Raw genomic sequence first — 27,168 nt, forward strand, 5'->3', positions numbered from 1 at the left:
TTCACATGCACTTATACCCATAATGTCATTATTAAACACAAAACATCGATTGTGAACATAGATGGAATAATGATAAAATATCAATATCCAAGCGACACTATCCGTAGTGCTATGATGCGTATCAAATGCACGACCGGAACTTTATTAAGTTTCTAATACATATGCCAAAATACCAACACAAACTCATTAAAGTAGAAGTATCTCCTAGTATGACTGGGGCTTTGCAACGAGAAGAAGAACACTTTTCTTGTGGACTGTAATTCCTGGAGATTCAGACATGTCTAAATCCTCCACAGTTGCCCCATTAGGCATCTCCCAATCGAAATGATAGAGAAGATTGGCAAGCACGAGCTCAACCTTGGCTATTGCGAACTGAATTCCAGGACATCCCCTTCTGCCTGCTCCAAATGGGATCAGTTCGAAATCATGCCCAGTAAAATCTATATGGCTACTGCTACTCAAGAATCTCTCTGGTTGAAATTCCTCTGGTTGTTCCCATGATTTACTGTCCCTTCCAATCGTCCATGCATTGACAATGACCCTCGTCTTTGCTGGGATGTCATAGCCCTGTATCTTGACATCCTTCATTGACTCTCGTGGGACCAACAACGGAAGCGGAGGGTGCAATCTTAGTGCTTCCTTGACTACTGATTTCAAGTATTTCATGTGAACAAGATCGTCCTCTGCAATCATTGAATGTCCTCTTGCTCGCTCCCTCACTTCTTCCTGCACTTTCTTCATTACTTTTGGGTGTGTTAGGAGTTCTGCCATTGCCCATTCGAGAATAGCGTATGTTGTATCAGTTCCTGCAGCAAACATGTCCTGTATAGAAGAAATTATAGAATAACAATAAAATTATTAGCAAGGTTTGAATTTTAAATGTGAGGTGGGCTCGACACCTACCTTCTAAGTTCAGCACGATAAAAAAAAAAGGGGGGTTGGGCACTCTTCACGTACAATTTGGATTGTCCAAATTGCTCACATATGTTAGTTCAACACAATTTTAAGAAAAGGGGAACTCTTCACATACAACCTGGGTTCCAATATTTGCTCACATATCTTATGGTGGAGCATGCGGAAACTTGCAGTGTGAAGGTAATATATATTAACCATCTGATATTTTCCTTTGAATTTCAACCAATCACTATTTTACTTTTGACCATCCATCTAATTGCCATCAATTGGTTAGTTAAGATTGCTTCATCAGTAGGAATTTAAATATAATGCTCCATCTGGAATGGGACACACAATTTCGATTGTCTAGAGTACATCAGTAACACATGTAAGAAGATGAGTCACCACTATTTGCGTAAATGGCATTAAAAAAAAAAAAAAAAAAAAAAAAAAACTAACTTAGACATTATAAAAAGAAAAGAATTGATCAGTACAATTGGAAGTACATTATTAGCCTGTTTGGATTTGGCAAAATATGCTGGGAATAGCAATCCATGGGGTGCTTTCAAGGCTAGCTGGTCATGGACATGCTATTGCTGACTATTTATTCGGTCCTTGTTTGTTAAATACATTGGAAAATGGATGAGATAGATTGTTTGGTGGCACATTTACATGTGTGCCACATTTTTTAGTCCTTCCAGATCAAGGGTGACAAATATGCATATGTTAGATGGTTGCACCTTGGAAGTCGTACACATGACACATTGAAACATACAGGTCATGTGCACAGATAAGTGTGATACTCATATTAAACAAAATGTACAGTGTAATGGACAAGTGCACAGATAAGCGTGATGCTCATATTAAACAAAATGTACAGTTTCATGGACAAGTATTTCTACCTCTCTATTGGAGACATCTTATATGTGGTTTAATGGTTATATATCCACCGCTGCTTTTCCAAAAGGCTCCTTGCACAAGAGGATCGACAATCAATGGACATCCATGATTACTTTGACTATTGTTACAACACCCCCGTGCCCAAATCCAAACTGCCCCTAAATTTAATTTAATTTATTACTATTATTATTTAATAAAAAAGAAAAAAGAAAAAGAAGAAGATTGGTGTGGACTCTTCAACTGTACACAAATGTCAAGATTGCTTGTCTAATTGTTGATGGAGCAGAACTGGCATACTGCAATGAGAAGTTAAAGTTTACCATCAGATTTTTCCCTTCAAATTTGGACAAATCACTTTTTTTTTTTTTAATTACTTTGGGTCATCCATTTAACTGTCATTAATTGGTTGGTTATAATTGCTTCATTAGTGTGATCTTAGAGATATGCCTCATCCACAACGAGACAAATAATTTGGATGCTCTAGATAGCTAAACATCAGTTCTATATGTGAGAACATGAGTCAACAACATTTCTTAAATGAAAAAAAAAAAAACTAACATGAGAGTCTATAAAAATATATAACTAACCAGATACACATGGAAGTATACTAAGTTGGCTTCTCCACCAACATGCTAGCTTTATATGACATCCTTACCTTGCAAAAGGCGGCCCCATCCTGAAGATCAATTATCATCCATCAGGTGGGTTATGCCTGAAATAGTGTGGCCTATCATAGGTGTGGATTGGCCTTTTTTTTTTTCCCTTTTATTTTGTTTATTTGTTTTGCGTGACCTGAACTTCACCATGGATATCACCATTCCAATGTTATGGACACCCCGTAAAGATGGCATGTTGATATAAAAAAGACCTTGGTGGATGACACAAATTTCTTGTAACATGTAGTACTTATAGGAATCTTTTATGACCCTTGACATGGCCTAATGAAAACAGGTCATATGTGTACGTTGGAGGTGGGAAAAAAAGCATCATTCCACCTAAAGGAATCCTCACTTTTCACCATGGATGCCTTTGACATGCATAGTAGAATCCTCACTTTTCACCATGGATGCCTTTGACATGCACACATGATGCTTTTTTCATTAGGGCTTAGGGGATTCGTGTAGCCCTTGGTTACAAGCAAATTATTCCCTTACAGTAAAAATACAGTGTAGTCTTAGTTGTATCCTAAAATTCTAAAAAATATATATAATAATTACCTAAGATATAGAGAATCAGTGATAAATGACAGAGGACAATGATTATCTTTAGGTTCCACACCTAGGACAAATACACATGATACTTTTTATTATTATTATATCATATCAAGACTTATTAGAGATTCCCGTAACCTATAATTATGGAAAATTCATATACTCATTGAAGGACTACTTCAGTGTACTTCCGGCTGCATCCCGAAGCTTTTTAAAAAATAATTACCTCAGATCCAGAGATAAATGAAAGAGAACAAGGATTACCTTATTAAATAAAAATAAAATGAACATAGCTACTGGTATGCATGATTAGTCTCAAGGGATGAGCATTGATGGTGATGATGTTGATTCACTCCACTAACATATTAAATGGTTAGAGTAAAAAGGTCAAAAAATATGTGTTTTGATGATGATGATGATGAGATCATCTTTGTGGAACATCATATTCTATACTACTTACCATTAGCTCCCTAAAATATTGGATATTTGAGCAAAATTGTTCAATGAGTGGGTTCTTAAAAAAAAAAAAAAAAAAAAACAAGATTTTACAATGAGAACAACATTCGGGCTCACCTAGAGTAAAAGGGCCTAGACGAAGCCTATCATAACAAAGCAAAAGGAAAAGAGAAAAAAAAAAAAAGACCCTATCAACAAACCGGGTTAAGTCCTAATGGCCCCCAGACCCACTCTATCAAGAAAAAGAGATCCTGTAACAAGAGAGAGAAGCTCGGCAACTTGCCGGGATAAGAAGGAGGTTTGAAATTCATTATCAAAACGGGCCATCCTTTAGAATATGCTGAAAGGACACCTGCCCTCTATTATTCAGCCTTTCAATCCTTGATAACCAAAAATGCCATTTCCATCCAACCAAGGATGTGCCATTTAGGAAACCCACCACCAGATTAGAGTCAGATTCCACAACTATTTTAGAGAAGCCCAAATTTAATCAATGGGATAAACCATCATGCACTGCACGAAGCTCTGCTTTAGTGTTGGTTCCTTCTCCATAGCCCTCAGTGAAAGTGAAAAGGAGGTCCCCCTTGTCTCCTCTACATACACCCCCTCCTCTAGAAAATCCCAGGTTACCCCAAGCTGACCCATCGACGTTCAACTTGACCCAACCATTTTTTGGCTTCAACCATTTCACCAAGATCGGGTGCTTAAGCAGCTGAAGACGTGCTTCACACCTAAATTCAATAAGGATAGAAGAGTTTATCCTTGAGGGGTAGAGAGAACCCGTCACCTTATTGGAGGTATAGAACATCTGCCATTTAACCCGTTTGACAAGGGTAGCAAATGAGGGGATGCTCCCTTCAAATCTAGAGGAGTTTCTGGATTTCAAATTTTCCATAAAATAAAACAAGGGATCAATCCTTGCATGGACCTTGCACAGCCTCCTGGAGATTGGATGCACCACCATTAGCTAAGCTTAGCCTCAATCGATTGGGCATCCAAGGATGCAATGCCAAATATGAGCCCAAAATAGTTCGAGGTAGCTAATGCCAACTTGCTAGAAATGAGAAGATGAGACAGGGATTCGGACGAGGGCCTTTTGGATGAACCATCCTCACAATATTCACATTTAGATGCCCTCGCTTGGACCGCACCATCGACTGGGACAACATTGTGGACGCATCTCTAGACGAATAAGGATATTTTTGGAGGCATCTTCGCATGCCACACCCATTTCGCCCAGCCTCTGCACTGCTTGCCCTCTTTGCTCAGCTCCCACATTGATTTACCCGAGAAGAATCCTGAAGGATCTAAAGGCCAAAAGTAGTAGTCTGGACCCTCCGATGCACAGAATCCCATTTGGAAAATGAAATTGATTACCTATTGAGGGAGATAATCGAGTACGGAGAATGGTGGGAGCAGGCCTTCATGGCCAAGAAAGTCTTCAACTTTCAGTGAGAAGAGGGGATCATGGATGGGCCTGGAATCCAGCCTTTGAAGCCACCCTAGACCTATCCAATTCGAGCTCCAGACATTGCAGTTACCAGCACTAATCTTCCATTGAGCCATAAAGTCCAGTAGCGGGAACAAGGTTCGGATTCTTTTCCAAAGCGGGGAGGAAAAGGCTAACGCCACTAATGTACAGTTTCATGGACAAGTGCACAGATAAGTGTGATGCTCATATTAAACAAAATGTACAGTTTCATGGACAAGTATTACTACCTCTCTATTGGAGACATCTTATATGTGGTTTAATGGTTATATATCCACCGTTGCTTTTCCAAGAGGCTCCTTGCACAAGAGGATTGACAACCAATGGACATCCATGATTACTTTGACTATTGTTACAACACCCCCATGCCCAAATCCAAATTGCCCCTAAATTTAATGTAATTTACTTATTTTTATTTTTATTATTTTAAAAAGAAGATTGGCGTGGACTCTTCAACTGTACACAAATGTCAAGATTGCTTATCTAATTGTTGATGGAGCAGAACTGGAATACTGCAATGAGAAGTTAAAGTTAACCATCTGATTTTTCCGTTCAAATTTGGACAAATCACTTTTTGTTTAATTACTTTGGGTCATCCATTTTACTACCATTAATTGGTTGGTTATGATTACCTCATTAGTGTGATCTTAGAGATATGCCTCATCCACAACGAGACAAATAATTTGGATGATCTAGATAGCTAAACATTGGTTCTATATGTGAGAACATGAGTCAAAAACATTTCTTGAATGAAAAAAAAAAAAAACTAACGTACCACCAACATGCCAGCTATATAGGACATCCTTACCATGCAAAAGGCGGCCCCATTCTGAAGATCAATTGTCATCCATCAGGTGGGTTATGCCTGAAATAGTGTGGCGTATCATAGGTGTGGATTGGCCTTTTTTTTTCCCTTTTATTTTGTTTATTTGTTTTGCGTGACCTGAACTTCACTGTGGATATCACCATTCCAATGTTATGGACACCCCGTAAAGATGGCATGTTGATATGAAAAAGACCTTGGTGGATTACACAAATTTCTTGTAACATGTAGTGCTTATAGGAATCTTCTATGACCCTTAACATGGCCTAATGAAAACATGTCATATGTGTACGTTGGAGGTGGGAAAAAAAGCATCATTCCACCTAAAGGAATCCTCACTTTTCACCATGGATGCCTTTGACATGCACAGTAGAATCCTTTTCACCGTGGATGCCTTTGACATGCACACATGATGCTTTCTTCATTAGGGCTTAGGGGATTCGTGTAGCCCTTGGTTACAAGCAAATTATGCCCTTACAGGAAAAATACACTGTAGTCTTAGTTGTATCCTAAAATTCTAAAAATAAAAAATAAAATTACCTAAGATACTGAGAATCAGTGATAAATGACAGAGGACAATGATTATCTTTAGGTTCCACACCTAGGACAAATACACATGATACTTTTTATTATTATTATTATATCATATCAAGACTTATTAGAGATTCTCATAACCTATAATTATGGAAAATTCATATAATCATTGAAGGACTACTTCAGTGTACTTCCGGCTGCATCCCGAAGCTTTTTAAAAAATAATTACCTCAGATCCAGAGATAGATGAAAGAGAACAATGATTACCTTTGGGTATTAAATAAAAATAAAATGAACATAGCCACTAGTATGCATGGTTAGTCTCAAGGGATGAGCATTGATGGTGATGATGTTGATTCACTCCACTAATGTATTAAATGGTTAGAGTCAAAAGGGAAAAAAAAAAAATGTGTTTTGATGATGATGATGAGATCATCTATGTGGAACATCATATCCTATACTACTTACCATTAGCTCCCTAAAATATTGGATATTTCAGCAAAATTGTTCAACAAGTGGGATCTAATAAAATTTAAAAAATAAAAAATAAAAAAGAAAAAAAAAACTGCCTTTCTATTATTAAAAAAAAAAGGATTTTACAATGAGAACAACATTCGGGCTCACCTAGAGGAAAAAGGCCTAGCCAAAGCCTATTATAACAAAACAAAAGGAAAAGAGAAAAAAAAAGACCCTATCAACAAACCGGGTTAAGTCCTAATGGCCCTCAGACCCGCTCTATCAAGAAAAAGAGATCCTCTAACAAGAGAGAGAAGCTCAGCAACTTCCTGGGATAAGAAGGATGTCTGAAATTCATTATCAAATCGGGCCATCCCATTAGCAGGCGCATTCCCTTCCTTTAGAATATGCTCAAAGGACACCTGCCCTCTATTATTCAGCCTTTCAATCCTTGACAACCAAAAATGCCATTTCTAGCCAACCAAGGATGTGCCATTCAGGAAACCCACCACCAGATTAGAGTTAGATTCCACAACTATTTTAGAGAAGCCCAAATTTAAGCAATGAGATAAACCATCATGCACTTCGCGGAGCTCTGCTTTGGAGTTGGTTCCTTCTCCATAGCCCTCAGAGAAAGCGAAAAGGAGGTCCCCTTTGTCTCCTCTACATACACCCCTCCTCTAGAAAATCTTAGGTTACCCCAAGCTGACCCATCGACGTTCAACTTGACCCAACCATTTTTCGGCTTCAACCATTTCACCAAGATCGGGCGCTTAAGTTGCTGAAGACGTGCTTCACACCCCAATTCAACAAGGATAGAAGAGTTTATCCTCGAGGGGTAGATAGAACCCGTCACCTTATTGGAGGTATAGAACATTCACCATTTAACTCATTTGACAAGGGTAGCCAACAAGGGGATGCTCCCTTATAATTTGGAGGAGTTTCTGGATTTCCAAATTTTTCATAAAATAAAACAAGGGATCAATCCTTGCATGGACCTTGCACAGCCTCCTGGAGATTGGACACACCACCATTAGCTAACCTTAGCCTCAATCGATTGGGCATCCAAGGATGCAATGCCGAATATGAGCCCAAAATAGTTCCAGGTAGCTAACGCCAACTTGTTAGAAATGAGAAGATGAGACAAGGATTCGGACGAGGGCCTTTAGGATGAACCATCCTCGCAACATTCGCATTTAGATGCCAACTGAATACCCTTCATTTGGACTGCACCGTTGACTAGGACAATATTGTGAAGGCATCTCTAGACAAATAAGGATATTTTTGAAGGCATCTTCGCATGCCACACCCATTTCGCCCAGCCTCTACACTGCCTGCCCTCTCTGCTCATCAGCTCCCACACTGATTTAACCGAGAAGAATCCCGAAGGATCTAAAGGTCAAAAGCAGCAGTCTGGACCCTCCAATGCACATAATCCCATAAATGAAATCGATTACCTGTTGAGGGACATAATCGAGTACGACCGACGGTGGGAGTAGGCCCTCATGGCCAAGAAAGTCTTTAACTTTCAGTGAGGAGAGGGGATCATGGATGGGAATGGAATCCAGCCGTTGAAGCGACCTTAGACCTATCCAATTCGAGCTCTAGACATTATAGTTACTAGCACTTATCTTCCATTGAGCTGTGGAGTCCAGCAGCGGGAGGAGGGCTCAGATTCTTTTCTAAAGCAGGGAGGAAAAGGCTAACGCCACTAATGTACAGTTTCATGGACAAGTGCACAGATAAGTGTGATGCTCATATTAAACAAAATGTACAGTTTCATGGACAAGTATTTCTACCTCTCTATTGGAGACATCTTATATGTGGTTTAATGGTTATATATCCACCGTTGCTTTTCCAAGAGGCTCCTTGCACAAGAGGATTGACAACCAATGGACATCCATGATTACTTTGACTATTGTTACAACACCCCTATGCCCAAATCCAAACTGCCCCTAAATTTAATGTAATTTAAATTTTTTTTTTTTTAAAGTAGATTGGCGTGGACTCTTCAACTGTACAAAAATGTCAAGATTGCTTCTAATTGTTGATGGAGTAGAACTGGCATACTGCAATGAGAAGTTAAAGTTAACCATCTAATTTTTCCCTTCAAATTTGGACAAATAATTTTTTTAAAAATTACTTTGGGTGATCCATTTAACTGCCATTAACTGGTTGGTTATGATTGCTTCATTAGTGTGATCTTAGAGATATGCCTCATCCACAACGAGACAAATAATTTGGATGCTCTAGATAGCTAAACATCAGTTCTATATGTGAGAACATGAGTCAACAACATTTCTTAAATGAAAAAAAAAAAAAAAAAAACTAACGTAAGAGTCTATAAAAATAAATAACTAACTAGATACACATGGAAGTATACTAAGTTGGCTTCTCCACCAACATGCCAATTATATAGGACATCCTTACCTTGCAAAAGGCGGCCCCATCCTGAAGATCAATTGTCATCCATCAGGTGGGTTATGCCTAAAATAGTGTGGCCTATCATAGGTGTGGATTGGCCTTTTTTTTTTCCCTTTTATTTTGTTTATTTGTTTTACGTGACCTGAACTTCACCGTGGATATCACCATTCCAATGTTATGGACACCCCGTAAAGATGGCATGTTGATATGAAAAAGACCTTGGTGGATGACACAAATTTCTTGTAACATGTACTACTTATAGGAATCTTCTATGACCCTTAACATGGCCTAATGAAAACATGTCATATGTGTACATTGGAGGTGGAAAAAAAAAGCATCATTCCACCTAAAGGAATCCTCACTTTTCACCATGGATGCCTTTGACATCCACATTAGAATCCTTACTTTTCACCATGGATGCCTTTGACATGCACACATGATGCTTTTTTCATTAGGGCTTAGGGGATTCGTGTAGCCCTTGGTTACAAGCAAATTATGCCCTTATAGGAAAAATACAGTGTAGTCTTAGTTATATCCTAATTTTTTTTTTTTAAAAAAAAATAATTACCTAAGATACTGAGAATCAGTGATAAATGATAGAGGACAATGATTATCTTTAGGTTCCACACATGGGACAAATACATATGATACTTATTATTATTATTATATCATATCAAGACTTATTAGAGATTCCTGTAACCTATAATTATGGAAAATTCATATACTCATTGAAGGACTACTTCAGTGTACTTCCGGCTGCATCCCGAAGCTTTTTAAAAAATAATTACCTCAGATCCAGAGATAGATGAAAGAGAACAATGATTACCTTTAGGTATTAAATAAAAATAAAATGAACATAGCCACTAGTATGCATGGTTAGTCTCAAGGGATGAGCATTGATGGTGATGATGTTGATTCACTCCACTAATGTATTAAATGGTTAGAGTCAAAAGGGAAAAAAATATGTGTTTTGATGATGATAATGAGATCGTCTATGTGGAACATCATATCCTATACTACTTACCATTAGCTCCCTAAAATATTGGATATTTGAGCAAAATTGTTCAACGAGTGGGATCTTATGAATAATTTTTTATTATTTTTTTTAAAGCCTTTGTATTATAAAAAAAAAAAGGATTTTACAACGAGAACAGCATTCGAGCTCGCCCAGTGGAAAAGGCTTAGGCGAAGCGTATCATAAAAAAGTAAAAGGAAAAGAGAAAAAAAAAGATCCTATCAACAAATTGGGTCAAGTCCTAGTGGCCCCCAGACCCACACTATCAAGAAAAAGAGATCCTTTAACAAGAGAGAAGCTCGGCAACTTGCTGGGATAAGAAGGAGGTCTGAAATTCATTATCGAAATGGGCCACCCCATTAGCAGGCGCATTCCCTTCCTTTAGAATATACTCAAAGGACACTTGCCCTCTATTATTCAGCGTTTCAATCCTTGACAACCAAAAATGCCATTCCAGCTAACCAAGGATGTGCCATTCAGGAAACCCAACACCAAATTAGAGTTAGATTCCACGACTATTTTAGAGAAGCCCAAATTTAATCAATGGGATAGACCATAATACACTGCACAAAGCTCTGCTTTGGTGTTAGTTCCTTCTCCATAGCCCTCAGAGAAAGTGAAAAGGAGGTCCCCTTTGTCTCCTCTACATACAGCCCCTTTAGAAAATCCCAGGTCACCCCAAGCTGACCCATCAACGTTCAACTTGACCCAACCATTTTTCGGCTTAAACCATTTCAATAAGATCGGGTGCTTAAGCTGCTGAAGACGTGCTTCACACCCCAGTTCAATAAGGATAGAAGAGTTTATCCTCGATGGTTAGAGAGAACCCGTCACCTTATTAGAGGTATAGAACATCCACCATTTAACCCGTTTGACAAGGGCAACAAACGAGGGGATGCTCCCTTCAAATCTGGAGGAGTTTCTGGATTTCCAAATTTTTCATAAAATAAAACAAGGGATCAATCTTTGCTTGGACCTTGCGTAGCCTCCTGGTGATTGGACGCACCACCATTAGCTAAGTTTAGCCTCAATCAATTGGGCATCCAAGGATGCAATGCCGAAATGAGCCTAAAATAGTTCCAGGTAGCTGACGCTAACCTACTAGAAATGAGAAGATGAGATAGGGATTCGGACGAGGGCCTTTGGGATGAACCATCCTCGCAACATTCGCATTTAGATGCTAGCTGAATACCCCTCGCTTGGACCACACCATCGACTGGGACAACATTGTGGAGGCATCTCTAGATGAATAAGGATATTTTTGGAGGCATCTTCGCATGCCACACCCATTTCGCCCAGCCTCTGCACTGCCTGCCCTCTCTGCTCAGCTCCCACACTGATTTAACCAAGAAGAATCCCGAAGGATCTAAAGGCCATAGTAGCAGTTTGGACCCTCCGATGCACAAAATCCCATCTGGAAAATGAAATCGATTAACTGTTGAGGGAGATAATCGAGTATGACCAACAGTGGGAGCAGCCCCTCATGGCACGCCTAGAAGCCAGCCTTTGAAGCGACCCTAGACCTATCCAATTCGAGCTCCAGACATTACAGTTACCAGCACTAATCTTCCATTGAACCGTGGAGTCCAGTAGCGGGAAGAGGACTCAGATTCTTTTCCAAAGCGGGGAGGAAAAGGTTAACGCACGGCTAGGACCATCAGGGATAAGATCTTGATTATATTTTGCAACCATAAAGGAACTCCACATGGACTCTTCTTGCTTAAATTTCACATTCCAGGCCATTCTCAAACGAAAAGCCATCATCACCTTAGATAGCTTCTATATTCCTAGCCCACCTTTGAGCTAAGGGAACACAATATCCTTCCAACACGTCCAAAGACACTTCTTTTTGCCATCGTTCCACCCCCAGAAGAAACTAGCAAACTGCTTCTTTAAATTGTGGAGGACTTGCTTCGAGATGTGGGAAGCAGCCATGGAATGAACAGGAATACTAGAAAGTACATGTTGCACCAATACTGTCCTGCCGGCCTGTGAAAGGCATCTTGCCTGCCACCCCTTGATGTGGATCTTGTTGGTCAATGATTGAAAATCTCCCTTAGACACCCTTCCTATCATTATCGGCACCCCCAAGTAGAAAGGTTTAGCCAGGGATTTCGATATACCCAGAGCTCTTTCAATGGTCCTAACTCCGGCCAGAGAAAGTTTCTCAGAACAATAGAAGGAACACTTACGAAGATTAATTTTCTGACCTGAGAACTGCTGATAAGAGGCTAAAAAAATTTTGACTTCTCTAAGTGACGCTTGTCCCCCGTTCACAAATAGAAGAGTATCATTTGCATAGAGTAAATGAGAGACTAGCGAACACCCCTGCTTAAGCTTGAAGGGGTGATAAAAACCCTTCTCCACGAGAACCCGATGCCTCCCTATTGATTAAAACTATGGACCAACTATTACCCCTGTAAGTGCTAAGTTGTAAATCTAGCACCCTGTATTGTCAAATTTTGTTGTGCCAAACCACTTTGTAGTGATTGACATGTTTTGATTAATGGAAAGTTCACCTTCAAGTTCAATAGATGGAAAGTTCACCTTCATTCGAAGATGAGTTTCAAGTCATCTACATCAACATAAAATGCTACAACTACTTCAAGTAAGTGTGCATGTTCAACTTTATGATCTAGTTCAAGTTCAAGTGTTCAAGTCCAAGTAGTCAAGTTCAAGTGCATCTCAAGCTTAAACTTAAGTTAAAGTTCAAGCTCAAGCTCAAGCTCAAGTTCAAATACACTAGCTCAAGTTTAAGTCTCAAGAACACAAGTTCAAGATATAAACTCAAGTATACGAGGTCAAACTTCATGTACTTTAAAGTAACCTATCTATCGAAGCGACCAATGTTACAGTTCAATACTCACATTTAAGGTATACATGACCCTACAAAAACCTTAGGTTTAGGTTATTAATATTGCATATTTACTTTAGGTCATAATACTTAATTTAGGCTTTGATTCGATTAGTCCTAATCATCATTCGACTAGTTCAGGCACTGGCTCGACCAGTAAAGGGTTTTTCTCGACCAGTCTAGGGTTTTACTCAGAAAATTGGATAGATTGTTAGGTCAGACCAGTCGAGTACCTTGCTCGACCGGTCGTGGAGACTGGCTCGACCAGTCGAGTAGGACTCAACTCAAACTCCAGCAATGCGAATCTTTTCCACTCAACCAGTCGAGTGTTGTGCTTGACTAGTTGAACTGGCCACTCGACTAGTTGAATAAGCCACTCGACCAGTAGAGGGTCTGTTTATCCGATCACGCTAGAAAATTTGAAAATTGGTTCTGTCAGGACTAGTCGAGTTGAACCTTAGACCAGTTGAGGAAACCGAATTGTAGTATATAAATAGAGGACATTTCTCAGATTTTATGATTCATTCCAAGCCAATTCAAGCCACCACTCTAAGAGATTAGTCCCCACTATTATGAAGCTATTGTGAGGTTTTTAAAGCTTATTTTATATAGCTTTTTGTTTCTTAATTTCTTGATCTCACGATTCCATTCTACTTGATATAAAAAGGGATTTTTCTTTAACTCCTTTTGAGATCCAAGAAATTAAATCCAAGTAGCGAAACGTTGGATTTAATTTAAAATTCATTTAGACCTAGAACCCATTCATTTGTGAGATTGAACACTAAACATCTTCATCTACAAAGTAGTTCTACCGGCTACATCAAAGAATATTCTTTAGATAAGTATTGTTTTCAATTTTGTGTATTTGGTTTGTGAGATTCAGCTAGAAAAATCTCTATTTGTGGTTTTGACTAAGATCAGACAAGAAAATCTCAGAGTGGGCTTTTTTTTTAATTATTGTATAAGCCCATTGAAAAACACATCTATAAAGGTTTTAAGGTGAATCTTGGAAAACCTTCTTTCTTAGTGAAAGCTAATATCTCGTGGGTGTGGATATTGGGAGTGGAGTAGTTGTCTGACTGTTTGCGAACAGTTGGTGTACACACATGAACCACTATAATTCTTGAAATTGTGGTGGATGTTATATTTTTTATTTGTGTGAATGCTTGTATCTCTTTTATGTGCTTGTGGTGAATGTTGTAATAGCTAGATTTGTTTCTTTTACCTCTGTATAAGTTTGAGTTTTTGATACTTACCGAAGTTCTAAAAATCAGGTTGTCCTACCATAAACCTTGGTTTTTGGTATAAGGTTGTCCTTAGAACAATGTTTGTATCAACCTCTCAAGACTAGAGCATTTGAGGTTGCTATTTATTTCTACTATCTGCATTTATTTTCCATATTTATTTTTATTTGGCATAGTCCTATTCACTCTCCCCCCTCTAGGACTGAGAGATCGCCCTTTTCAACCTTAACATCTCTCCACCAAATTAACCCATTGATCACTGAAGCCAAATTGAGATAACACTTGCTTTAGGAAGCTCCATTGAATCCTATTATATGCTTTTTCCATATCTAACATGATCACAATATTCCTGCCTCTATGATATAAGGGCTACAACTAAAATTTCCATCAATCAAGTTATTTTAGCTTATCCCCGCTCTCTCTCTAACAAGTGATCTTAATTGATGACTTAAAATAGACGATGAAATTGAACATTTGTAATATTTCTTGGTCAAAAGAAAAAACTTCCTAAAGTTAAAGTTAGGATTAACCAATTCATTATGATTGGGTTGGCCATGGCCCTTCCGGTCCCATTAAATCAAAGTTCTGGATCACCACAAACTTTCTAAATGTAACCAATTTGGTAGGATCAGAAGATAAGTAAATAAAGCATAACATATCCCACGGATTACCTTAATCATGATAATAGGTGTGTAGACCATGTAAACATAGCATACATGCATGTAATCCAAGGAGACCCTCAAACGAGATGGGATATGGCCTAAAAATTGTACACATCGAACAATCCCAATCCCAACAATTAATGGATACTTTCGAGGGTATATAGGTATATCATTTAAACATGATGACCACTGTTCAATTTCAATGGGCTAATCAAATGATTAGTGTTTAACATAATTGGAAAAAATTAGGGGTGGAGTTTTTCCACTTCCTTTTCTTATTTATATTAATGAAATATCAAAAATGATAAGAATAGTAATTCGCAGGACAACTCAACACATAACTTGGAGAAAAATAGGATTTGATTTTTTCCACTTGCTTTTCTTATTTATATTAATTGAATATCAAAAACAAAAAATAATAGTAGTCCATAGGACCACGCATGATGTAGAGCGGGTTGTAGACCTATTCTTGGCACAATTGGACCAAATAAATTCATTTATAGTAGTCCACAAAACCACTCAAGAGGCCCTAATGGAAGCAAACATAATGCATCAGATTCATGCCCATTCCTATGTAGGGCAAGACATAACTATGCCCTAGGTATGTACGGTTCCAAGAAAATTTATTCCAAATTTAGGGAGAAATTGTTGTTCAAAGTGTGAATTGTAAATTGGCCATAACTTTTGAACTAGGTATCGTTATGGGATGCATGTCCTATCAATCTTTACTGTAACGAGCCATTCAAGGCCAACCAACCACAACATAGGTTGTGTTAGTCCATTCACGAGAAAACGCTTCCTTACTATTCAAAATTATGATTTTAGTGAAAACTTACTATTTTTAATAATTTTTAATTTTGATGTATTACCTTCGTTTTAAAGTTTTAGTATACACAATCTTCTTAGGAATCGCCTGTAATCATGCTAGGAATCATTGGCACGATTAATTTAGAACTTTCTATTTTTGGTAAATTTTAATATTTTGGATAAATTCTAATTTACTCGAATTAAGACTCCTAATTAGGATTTTACTTTTTCTTTATAAGTAATGTAGTTGGGAGGTCTAACGATCATTAAATAATAAACATTTGAATTTCCTTTTTTAGCATGTGGATTCAAGGTTTTGTGTACTTGAATAAAATTTTGAATTTCCCTTTCTATCTCGTGGATTCAAGAATAATGTTGTGGATTCAAAGTTTTGCCTACTTGATGAAGACTATGTGACCTTTCTCATTATTTTTTACACTCTTTCTTTCATCAACTCAACACATAACTTACATTCTAACAATTAGGATCATTTCAAAAGTGACGGTAAATTTAATAATTACGTAAAAATAATTGTCGTGATGAGAAAAAAAAAAGTAACTAAGCCCATTTTTGTTGACACATGAAAATGAGCTCAAATTAGTTGTGTTAACAATAATTATATATTAGAGACTATAGTTTTAATAAATTAGAGGCTGAATTTTTAGTTTATGATGAACAAAACTTCCCTATTCTGAACTTAGTTTTTACATTTAGGGCCATGCATGGTTGGTTAATTTAAGCCATTCATCCTGATGGTCCCCATGCACTAGCATAATCCTGTGCAATAAAGCTCGTGTACACATGTAGTCATCCAGGTTGATCTTGTTTAACTTTAATATTTTCATGATTTTAAATGTTTATGTATTACATATATGCATAGTATATACATTGTGCATGCGCTACACTTGTAATGAACTGAAAGTTTTCTCGAGCAGAGTGGAACTACATGTATGTGCCCTTGCTACTCATACGTGTGTGATCGCATTTTTGCACCCACACATGATTATAAATGTACGAACCCTCGTGAGTGACCACACATGCACCTTGTAGACATGCACCTCCCACCTCCCTCATCCACTAATGAATGTACTCTACTAATTCAATTTTCACCATCACCCTTACATCATTATCCACTACCCCTTTGTATGGGTTACTCCACTCACAACTCCAACTCCAACTCATTGGCCATTTTTTCTACACACCTAAAAGTTTGTAGAGAGAAAAGAATGGAAGAGATAAAGAAAGAGAGAAAAGAAAGAAAGATTATGTCTTGGGATAGACAGTAGTGCTAGGGATATTTCTCAATGGACTCTTAAGTCTTTGTACCTAAAATGCAATCCTTAGAAAAAGATGAAAGGGACACCTATATATGTGAGGAATTACAGTAATACAATATGTTGAAACTAAATGCTAATTTTAAGATTATCACATTTGAGAAGCTCACTACGAAAATCTTTATTAACCGGTCCCAGTAATTCAAATTCATTCTCACATTGGATCGAGTTATGTGTCATTCTCTGGCAACGTTTCCTACCAATGACCCTAAGTACTATGATAAATCCAAGCTACCTTTATCGAGAACTTTAGATGGGTAAAGAGAATAACATGATAAAATGTACATGCTAGCCTCCATGTCTCATGTGCTCTGTCATAAAATTCAAAACATGTTGCTTGCCATGAATAACCTTTGCCTGAACGTGATGTTTGATGTCCAGGTTTTTGCCTAGATAAAATCACTCAAGCAAAAAATTGTATAGTACAAAACTCGAGGTGGGCACCTCTCTATGAGTGAGCATGTCTTGAAAATGCTCGAGGTTAAACTAAAGATAATTGGTTCTACTAAAGAGGAGGACACGATTGTAAATGCTATCCTCATATCATTGATGTGTATTTTCGATAGATTCATTGATAGTTTGAACATGTACGATCTCATGTATTTTGAGGATAAGCTGCATGCACGACCGGTGCTCTATGAGCCCAACAATATGAGACATCTAGCAGAATGGATAGTGAGTTATCCGAGGACACCTCTAATAGCGGGCCCAATCATTAGAAACGTAAGAAGAGTGACAAAAATGGTAGATAGGCACCAACCTTGAGGGAGCAGGTAACCCTTCTAATAATAATGGCTAGGGCAAAGGTAAAAGGAACAACAAGAAAAAAAAAATTCTTGCATTGTGGGATATCTGGTCACTTCAGAACCAATTTGAAGCACAACATAGAGTTAATGGAGGACTAGATTAGTGTTAATGACCCAATTTAATACTATGGTTTACGGACCTAGTTATCATTGTCCATTCATTTGGGAAATTAAAGTTTTAATCATTTATATGATTTGATATGCATGGTTCCTATTGAAATTATTACTCTGTAATCTGTACTTTGCTAAGCCCTATATGTGTGATTCATGCTGTGGACGTACAGTGATTGGTTTTCTCCACCATCAAAGGGAATCCCATATTAGGGATCGGGTACTAAATGTCATCTATAGACCTTGGAGAATACTGTAGATCTTCTACTCGTTTCCATTAATGATATCCGAGTATACACCTATATTGATGCCTCTAGCTATGTTTAGTGATGTTATACATTAGCATGCATAGCATATCGATCTCCCACTAATTTATAACGAAGTTGCTCATGAAGTGCTTCATTAAATGTCCGGACCGAACGAAATTGAAAGTCTTATTATTCTCAAAGTTTTGGCTTAGTCTTGAGCAATCATAGAAGATTGGTTATTGACTAATATCTTCCTTACAATGTGCACATGTGATAGAAATGCATGGAATGCCATAATCAATAATGGATGTGTTGAAATTTTGGTCTAAAAAGAGATGATGGACAAGCTACACTTAAAAGTGGAGGAGCACCCCCAAGCCTTTCAAGATATCATGGTTCAAAATGGGTAAAAGGAAAGTACTTCTAACCAATGTCTCATTTCTCTTATTATTGGAACAACATATAAATATAAAGTATGGTGTGATGTGGTACCCATGGGTGTATGCCATTTTTTTATTGGGAAAGTCCTGGCAATATGATTGTAAATAGTTAATTTATATCAATTTGGACATTCAAGGAAGACAAAGCTGATGGATTATTGGACTAAACCATTAATTAGAGAGAGAGAGAGAGAGAGAGAGAGAGAGAGAGAGAGAGAGAGAGAGAGAGAGAGAGAGAGAGAGAGAGAGAGAGAGAGAGAGAGAGAGAGGTCAATTCTAAAAAGTATCACATTTAAAACAAGAAGATGAGTTCTTTCAAAAAATGGGAGGATAATGCAAGCCCAATTCAAGGGGAAAGCCCAACCTATAAACTAGTGCTAAGCCTCAATATTCAGCCCATGATTTCCAGCCATATTGCATTTAAGGGTCTTTAATTATGATGCATGGCTGTGGAATATGTTGTATGCATGATAAAAAATAAAGAAACAATGGAACTTAACTATAGGTCTTGGGACTATTTTGCATGGATTAGATACTTGTATTTTACCTTAGAAAGATGTTATATATAGTGGGAATCCATGGCCATTTTTAATGTATTTATAAAAGGTTGTTGTAGTTTGTCTATATAATGACTCGTTTGCAATGAGAAAACAATACCATCTGTAGTTATTAAAAAAAATATTATTTCCAGCAAATTTTTAGTAGAAGAGAAAATTGAGTGATTCCTTTTTGGTTGTGAGTAATTCCAACCTATGCCGGTTGGGTGATTATCGGTTCGTCGCCAACTTGTCTGGTTCGTCGGAAACTTATAGTTGTAGAAAATTTTAGTTTAGCAGGTTTGTTGCTTGTGATGTTTTTGGCACTTCTAATTAATGAATTATTTTTATAACTTTTCAGATATTTCATCATCATGTCTTCTCTCATCCTAAAAAATCTCATTCATTCTTAATTCCAGAAAAATTATTAAAATTCATAAAGTACTAGCTCCCTAAAACTAATGATTTTTTAAATAGTTTCATAACATCCTAAAATCAGCCATATTTGACTTTGGATTTTGTTTCTTCTTTATTCTTCTTTTTTTTTTCCTGAAAGAAAACTCATTACGCTACATTTTGGCTTTTAAATCACCTCATTTAGAGTTGTATTTAAGAAGATATACTATGTTGAAGTCCATTGCAGTCCATTGTGACTGCTTCGGATTGCATCATTTAATAGCAGACTTGCATCACCATGCCAGTTACGTAGTACAAAATTTAGGCCTATTGGCTTATCAGTCGGGCCACACCAATAACAACAATATAAGCATATATAGCTAATTTTTTCACAAGGTGCTCCTCATGATAAGGCCAACCTGATGGAGTAGTTGGATGTCATGTACACATGTAAAGTTGGCGGTTATTCTCCAAGTGGACCACACACACACATACACACATGTAGACACCCCACCTTAACGAGATTAAAACTAAAATTTGACTTCCTGTTCTTAGGAACACATATGATGATTCGTCACTACAAAAAGGACAAGGGTAACCCCACCATTAACTACACACACACACACACACACACATATGGGAAAAAGGTTCTATGTAGTTGAGCTCATGGGAACTTCCCATGAGGTCGAGTTGTGTTGGCCCACTGTGATGCGTGTCGAACGTCTACCCCATCAGTTAGATGCACCATTCCATGGTGGGCCTAGGGCTTAAAAATCAAGACAATCCGTGACTTGGGTGGGCTACACCACTTACAAAAGTTGAGAAGGGTTACCTTCCATTAAAACATTCAAAATCATTTGTTGGGCCCACCAAGATGTGGTTCACAAATCCAGCCTATCCATTATGTGTGTCCCACTTGGATGAGGGGTTAGACCAAGTTTCAAAAGCATCCAAATTTCAGGTGGGCCCCACCAAGTGCCTTTATATGTTTTAGGCATATCTTCACATGATTTTAGATTGTATGGCCCACCAAAGTTCCGTATACCGCTGATTTTTGGGATATCTCATAATTTAAAGGGGACCCATCAAATGCATGATGTTGATGTTCGACATACATCCTAGTGAGGCCCACATAGCTTGAACTCATGGAAAGTTCCCATGAGGTCGACCGCATAGAACCTTTTTCCTATATATATATATATATATATATATATATATATATATATATATATATATATATATATATATATATATATATACACTCTATGCAGTCAAGCTCATAGGAACTTCTCATGAGGTCGAGCTATGTGGGCCCCACTATGATGCATGTCGACCATCTACCCCATCAGTCAAATGCCCCATTCCATGTCGGGCCTGGGGCTTAAAAATCAAGTCAATCCGTGACTTGTATGGGCCACACCACATACAAAAGTTGAGAGGGGTTACCTTCCATTAAAACATTCATGATCATTTTTTGGGCCCACCCAGATGTGGTTCACAAATCTAGCTCATCCATTATGTGTGCCCCACTTGGATGAGGGGTCAAACCAAGTTTTGTATGCATCCAAATTTTAGGTGGGCCCCACAAAGTGCTTTTATATGTTTTAGGCATGTCTTCACATGCTTTTAGATGGTATGAACCACTTGAGTTCCGTATACAGCTAATTTTTGAGATATCCCATAATTTAAAGGGGATCTATCAAATGCACGGTGTTGATGATCAACACACATCACGGTAGAGCCTACACAGCTCCACCTCATAGGAAGTTCCCATGAACTCGACCGCATACACACACACACACACACACACACACACACACACACACATATATATATATATGGGAAAAGGTTCTATGCGGTCGACCTCATGGGAAGTTCCCATGAGGTCGAGTTGTGTGGGCCCCACCGTGATGTGTGTCGAACATCTAGCCCATCAGTCAGATGCACCATTTGATGGTGGTCCATGGGCTTAAAAATTAAGTCAATCAATTACTTTGGTGGGCCAAACCACATACAACAGTTGAGAAGAGTTACCCTCTGTCAGTGCTATAGTGTGTAAGGCACACTTTGTTTGTCAAATTTTGTTTAGATAAAACAGCTTATGAAGTGGCCTTCTAATGTGGATTAAGATGGAAAGTTTAAGCTCTACTAAAATTTAAGTCAAGTAGAAATTAAAATGGAAAGTTTATGTTCTACTAAGATCAAGACAGAAAATTCAAGTTAAGTTCAATTCTACTAAAGTTCTAGTAGAAGATTAAACTCCATCTAGAAATTCAAGCTCTATTGAAGAATTGAGTAGAAGATCAAGCTCCATATAGTTAAGCACCCAATCTACTTCAAAGTTCAGTCATTTAAGGTATTACAAACCCTAGAAAGATATTAGGTTTAGGTACTTTCAAAATATATTTTAAATGGATTTTTATGCTTATATTTGGCTAAGGTTCAACTAGCCTAAGTTGTAGCTTGACTAGTTTAAGATTTTTTTGACTAGTCTTAGTTCAAATTGAAGTGAGACAAATTTTTTGTTACACCTTCAATTAGTCGAGGAAGCTGCTCAACTCGAAGTCCAGCAACTGAATCAGTTTGGATTTTGTGCACCCTTGACCAGTTGAAGATCATGCTCGACGAGTTGAATAGGGCCCTCAACCAGTCGAGAAGGCCATCGACCAGTCGAAGATCTGTTTTATATTATCGCGCTTAAATTTGAATATTTGTTGGAACGAAATCCATTTCTTAGACGAGTCGAAGTAATAACTTCTTTGCCTATAAATTGAGACTTTCTCTCAATCTAAAAATACAATTCAAGTCTATCAAATCCATCTACAAGAAAGAGAGAGAGAAGCCCCTATTATATTCAAGCTATTGCACGGTATTTATTAAATATTTTTAATAACATTTTGTTTAATTCCTCGATATCTTATTCTATCAATTTCATTTTATAAAGAGAGTAAATACTTTTCTTTTAAGATCTTAAAGAAATTCAAACAGGTAGCCATTAGTTTGAATCTATTTAAAATCAATTTAGAACCTTGAACCCTTGTCTATATGACTGAACATTGAACGAACTACATTCAAGAGAAGTGGTTATACGGTTACATCGACAGAAACGTCTTCAAAAGCAAAGATAAGTATATAATTCTTTTGTATTTTGGTTTTATTGAGATAGCCAGAAAATCTCATTGTTGGTTTTCCTAAGATAGCTAGAAAATTTTAGTGAGAGATTTTTTGTTTGTGATAGCCCGCTAAAATCATAACTGTATTAGGTTTTAAGGTGTTCTTATGAAAACCTTATTTATAGTGTAAGCCATTATCAGGTGGAGAGTGATTATTGGGAGTGGAGTGGGTGTAGCCGTTTGAGAACAATTGTTAACACACTGAACCACTATAATTCTTGGTGTCGTGATGAATGCCTTTAATGTTTATGTGGTGAATGCTTGTAATAATTTAGCTTTTATTGACTTTTGCTTGGTTTGTAATTTTGATTCTTACAAGTTTCGTGAAATAAGGTTGTCCTACCTAAACTTGTTTGGGTGAATGTTGTCATATGAATCAGTTTGAATCAATATTTTAATACTAGTGTAATTGATCCTCTGATTTGTTTATTATTTCTGCACTTAATTATTTGGCATAGTCATCCATTGTGTGTGTCCCACTTGGATGAGGGGTCAAACCAAGTTTTAGCCACATCCAAAACTCAGGTGGGCCCCACCAAGTGATTTTATATATTTTAGGCATGTCTTTACTTGATTTTAGATGGTATGTCCGACCTAATACAACTGATTTTTGGGATATCCGGTAGCCGAAAGGGGACCAATCCAATGCACGGTGTTGATGTTCGACACACATCATGGTAGGGCCCACACAACTTGACCTCATGGTAAGTCTCATAGTCTCAAATATGTGTGTGTGTGTGTTATCGACACCAAGACCTCACTGTTGAAACGAGTTATCTTCAGTCAGTCATCCACTTGAGTTATGGATAGGAGTGTGTCATATACACACAAATATAGACACACACACACACATATGATATGAGGTCTTAGGTCCAACCGGTTGGACCCGAAGGTATGGTCCACTCACATAATGCTTCAAACCTATAAGTGCACGTGACATCCAACCCTTCGTATAGGTTGGGCCCATCACGCCAATTAGCTAGTGCAGAAACTGGCCCTATCTACTTATCATTGAGCCACGCCTATAATAACCATTTCTTTTCTAACCATTATTAAATAGAAAAATACAAGTGTTGTCGGCTTTGATGAGTATATATAGCTGATTTTCGCACAAAGTGGTCCTCCTGATAAGGCAACCTGATGGATGGGTTGGATGTCATGCACAAATGTAAGATTGCCAGTTATCCTGTAGGTTGACCATAGTTTATAGTCCAATCACTTGAACTGGACACCCCTCTCTCTCATACACACCGAAATGGTACGGTGAGGTCAAAGGGCCCAACCGTGATGTATGTACAGCACACCGTGCATTTGGTGGTGCCCGGCCATGGAAGTTGGACACCAAAAATCAACCAGATCCAAGCATCATAGCAGATATTCCATGGTGTGGCCCACCAAATATTTAATACCCCTGATTATTAATAGGGGAATGTAATTGTCACGGCCGACCTCATAATAAACAATTAACAACCGGCCTCCTAAGAAAACAATTGATAACTATCCAAAAACCAAAATAAAATACAATAAATAAAATCACTTAATGGGTCATATGATGGTCCTATATGGCTGATATTATAGCTTAAATTTAGTGATGGGCAGACGTACTGTATATATTATATGGTCGGATGCCAAATTCGGATGCGGTTTTGCTACTATGCTACCAGACTGGTCACTGGTTGGTGCTCTGTGGGCCCACCATGATGTATGTGTTTCATTCCTGCGGTCCATCCATTATTCCATATCATAAAAGAGCCCAAAAGCCAGGTAGATCCAAATCTTAAATAGACCATATCACAGGAAATAATGTTAATTGACTGCTCACCATTAAAAACTTCCTAAGGTTAGAAAAGTTTTGCATCAAGCTGATATTTGTTTTTACCCTCCATCCGGGTCTCTGTATGACGTAATCAATATGTTCGATGTCAAATAAACGTTACAGTTAGTCGTAGGAGGCTTTATATGGTGGAGTTTCAATCATTACTGTTTTCCATGGGTATGGACTACCTGACATTCAGATCTACCAAATTTTTAGTATCAACCACATTTAGATCTCAAAAAATGGATGGACGGCGTTGATAAAACACATACATCATGGTGGGGGCCCACAGGGCACCGAACATTGGTTACTGGAGCGTCACATGCCAAACCGCGTCCGTCATATATACACTGCCGGCGCAAGCCGGACACGGATTGCAGAGCACCCCGGTGTATGTGATTTATCCACGCCGACCGTCCATTTTCTCAGGTCATTTTAAGGCATGAGCCCAAAAATCAAGGCAGATCCGATTGGTATGTGGACCACCACCAAGGAAACAACGGTAATTGAACACCCACCATTAAAAGCTTTCTTGGGCTACTAAAGTTTTAGATGAAGTTGGTATTATTGTTTTCCCTTCATCTGTCTGTGTAACCTAATCAGCATGTTGAATAGCAAATGAACATTACGCCTTAGGAAGTTATTAATGACAAGCATTCAATCACCACTTTTTCATGAGGTATGGTGTACTTGAGATTTTTATGTCTCATGTTTTAGCATGCCCTAAAATGATATGGAGAAAAAAAAGATAAACAGCGTACATAACACATATATCATATAGCCCACTGTCCGGTAGCCACATCGTTTCTGGTAGTGTCAGGAGGCAAGCCGTGACCGCGCCGATGCTAACATTCGTGGAAGTAAAAGCCCGACGCGGATCTGGTGTTGTCCACACCACACGGGAGTGGTGTGGTAATGTGTTAGGGCGCTGTTGTCCCTATCATGATCATATATGTGATTTATATCCATGTCGTCTGCTCATTTTTCCAGCACATTTTAGGACATGAAAATAAAAATGAATTAGATCCGAAGTTCAAATGGACCACGCTATAGGAAATAATGGTAATTGAACGCCCAACATCACCATCAAAATCTTCAACAAAAAAGAGTGAAAAAAGAAAAGAAAAAACACCAAGCTGATATTTGCGTTTATCCTTCGTCCAGGTCGGTGTTACCTTATCAACAGGTTGGATGGCAAATAAACATTCTGGTGGCCCTAGGAAGGTTTCAACAGTGGGAGTCATTATCTCCGATGTTTCCCGTGGTGTGGTCCAGTTGAATTTCGGATCTCCTTATTTTAGAAGTGATCCCCTTAAAACGAGCTGGCAAAACGGATGGATGGTATGGATATAAAACTCATACATCACGGTGGACTCCACATCGCCCAACATATCACTACACCATCTAATTGGGGTACGAATAAGCCTACAGAGGACCCAACCTAGGGACAGTTGTTAAAGACTAAACTAGAAAAGAACTCGAAAGAAATTCAGACGAATAAAGGATGGATAATTACCATAACGAGGGCTTTGATGTGGTCTTGTGTGAGGGTAATTCCAGTCGTGCAATCCTTCCGAATTTGCAGCAAGACATCCACAAAGTCTATCATACCCTCGTCAGCATCAGCATCAGCATCAGCATCATCATCTCCCTTTGCATCTTCATGATCCTTGACAATCCCACCAAGTATATCATCCCACTCCTTAAAATTCTTCTCTACCCTCTCATCCATACCGTTAAACTTACTAATCCATGCAAGCCGAGGGAAGTAATCACCCACATGGAAAGCTCCCAGAAGCTCCAGAAACTCCCTAAACAGCCTACGAAATCTGTGACCGCCATCTTCTCCTTCTGCTCCCAATATATACTTCTTCCCGAAAGCAATCCTGGAAGTTATATCATTGTTGAGCAAGATGATCATCTCGCTCAAGTTCACCGGACCCATCATCGCCGATGACTGGATCTTCTTGATCATGAGGGCCACTTCTTCTTCTCTCACGGACCGAAACGACTTGACCCGCTTCGTGCTTAACAAGTGGAGGATGCACACCTTCCTCGCCTGCTTCCAGTACTCGCCATAGGGTGCGAAAGCTAGGTCTTTTCCATACATGAGCTGCTTGGCCATGGAAATAGCTGGCCTGCTTGAAAATATGAGATCGTGGGTGCTCATGATCTCTCGGGCCATGTCTGCTGATGAGACTACGAGGGCGGGTACGGGACCCAGTTTCAAAAGCATGAGTGGGCCATGCCTTTTAGAGAGCGCATGGAGAGAGCGATGGGGCAGGGAGCCGAGCTGGTGAAGGTTGCCAACGATGGGAAGCTTGAATGGTGAAGGAGGAAGGTTGGGTTGTTTTCTTTTCTTGTGGCGGAGAAAGACGAAGAGGAGAATTGAGAAGAGAACGGCGACAAGGAATGAATGCGTGAAGCTCATCTCGTGGCCTTGTTGCATCAGTGACATTCTACGATCTTGAGTCTGGTTTTCCACACCCTTTTTATAGTTTCCTGGTAGGCGGCGAGCGGCCCACACACGTATGTACCA

At 38.5% G+C, this 27,168-nt stretch overlaps 1 protein-coding gene across 1 annotated transcript; it reads right to left on the bottom strand.

The window, feature by feature from the left end:
* On the bottom strand, nt 1-27,168 carry LOC131246132 (cytochrome P450 71A1-like). The gene is made up of 2 exons (XM_058246018.1): nt 26,146-27,168; nt 1-822 (listed from the first exon to the last, which is right to left on the bottom strand). The coding sequence occupies exons 1-2, from the start codon at nt 27,085-27,087 to the stop codon at nt 205-207; spliced, it is 1,560 nt and encodes a 519-aa protein (XP_058102001.1). The 5' UTR covers nt 27,088-27,168; the 3' UTR covers nt 1-204.

The sequence above is a fragment of the Magnolia sinica genome, chromosome 5 (genome assembly GCF_029962835.1).
Source record: "Magnolia sinica isolate HGM2019 chromosome 5, MsV1, whole genome shotgun sequence".
Classification (NCBI taxonomy): Eukaryota; Viridiplantae; Streptophyta; class Magnoliopsida; order Magnoliales; family Magnoliaceae; genus Magnolia; species Magnolia sinica.

Bases quoted from the DNA above. Each gene is read 5' to 3' on its own strand.
- LOC131246132 (XM_058246018.1), bottom strand. From the start codon at position 27,087: ATGTCACTGATGCAACAAGGCCACGAGATGAGCTTCACGCATTCATTC. The intron at 823-26,145 runs GTAATTATCCAT...TCTTCTATACAG, and splicing joins ACATCAAAGCCCTCGTTATG to GACATGTTTGCTGCAGGAAC.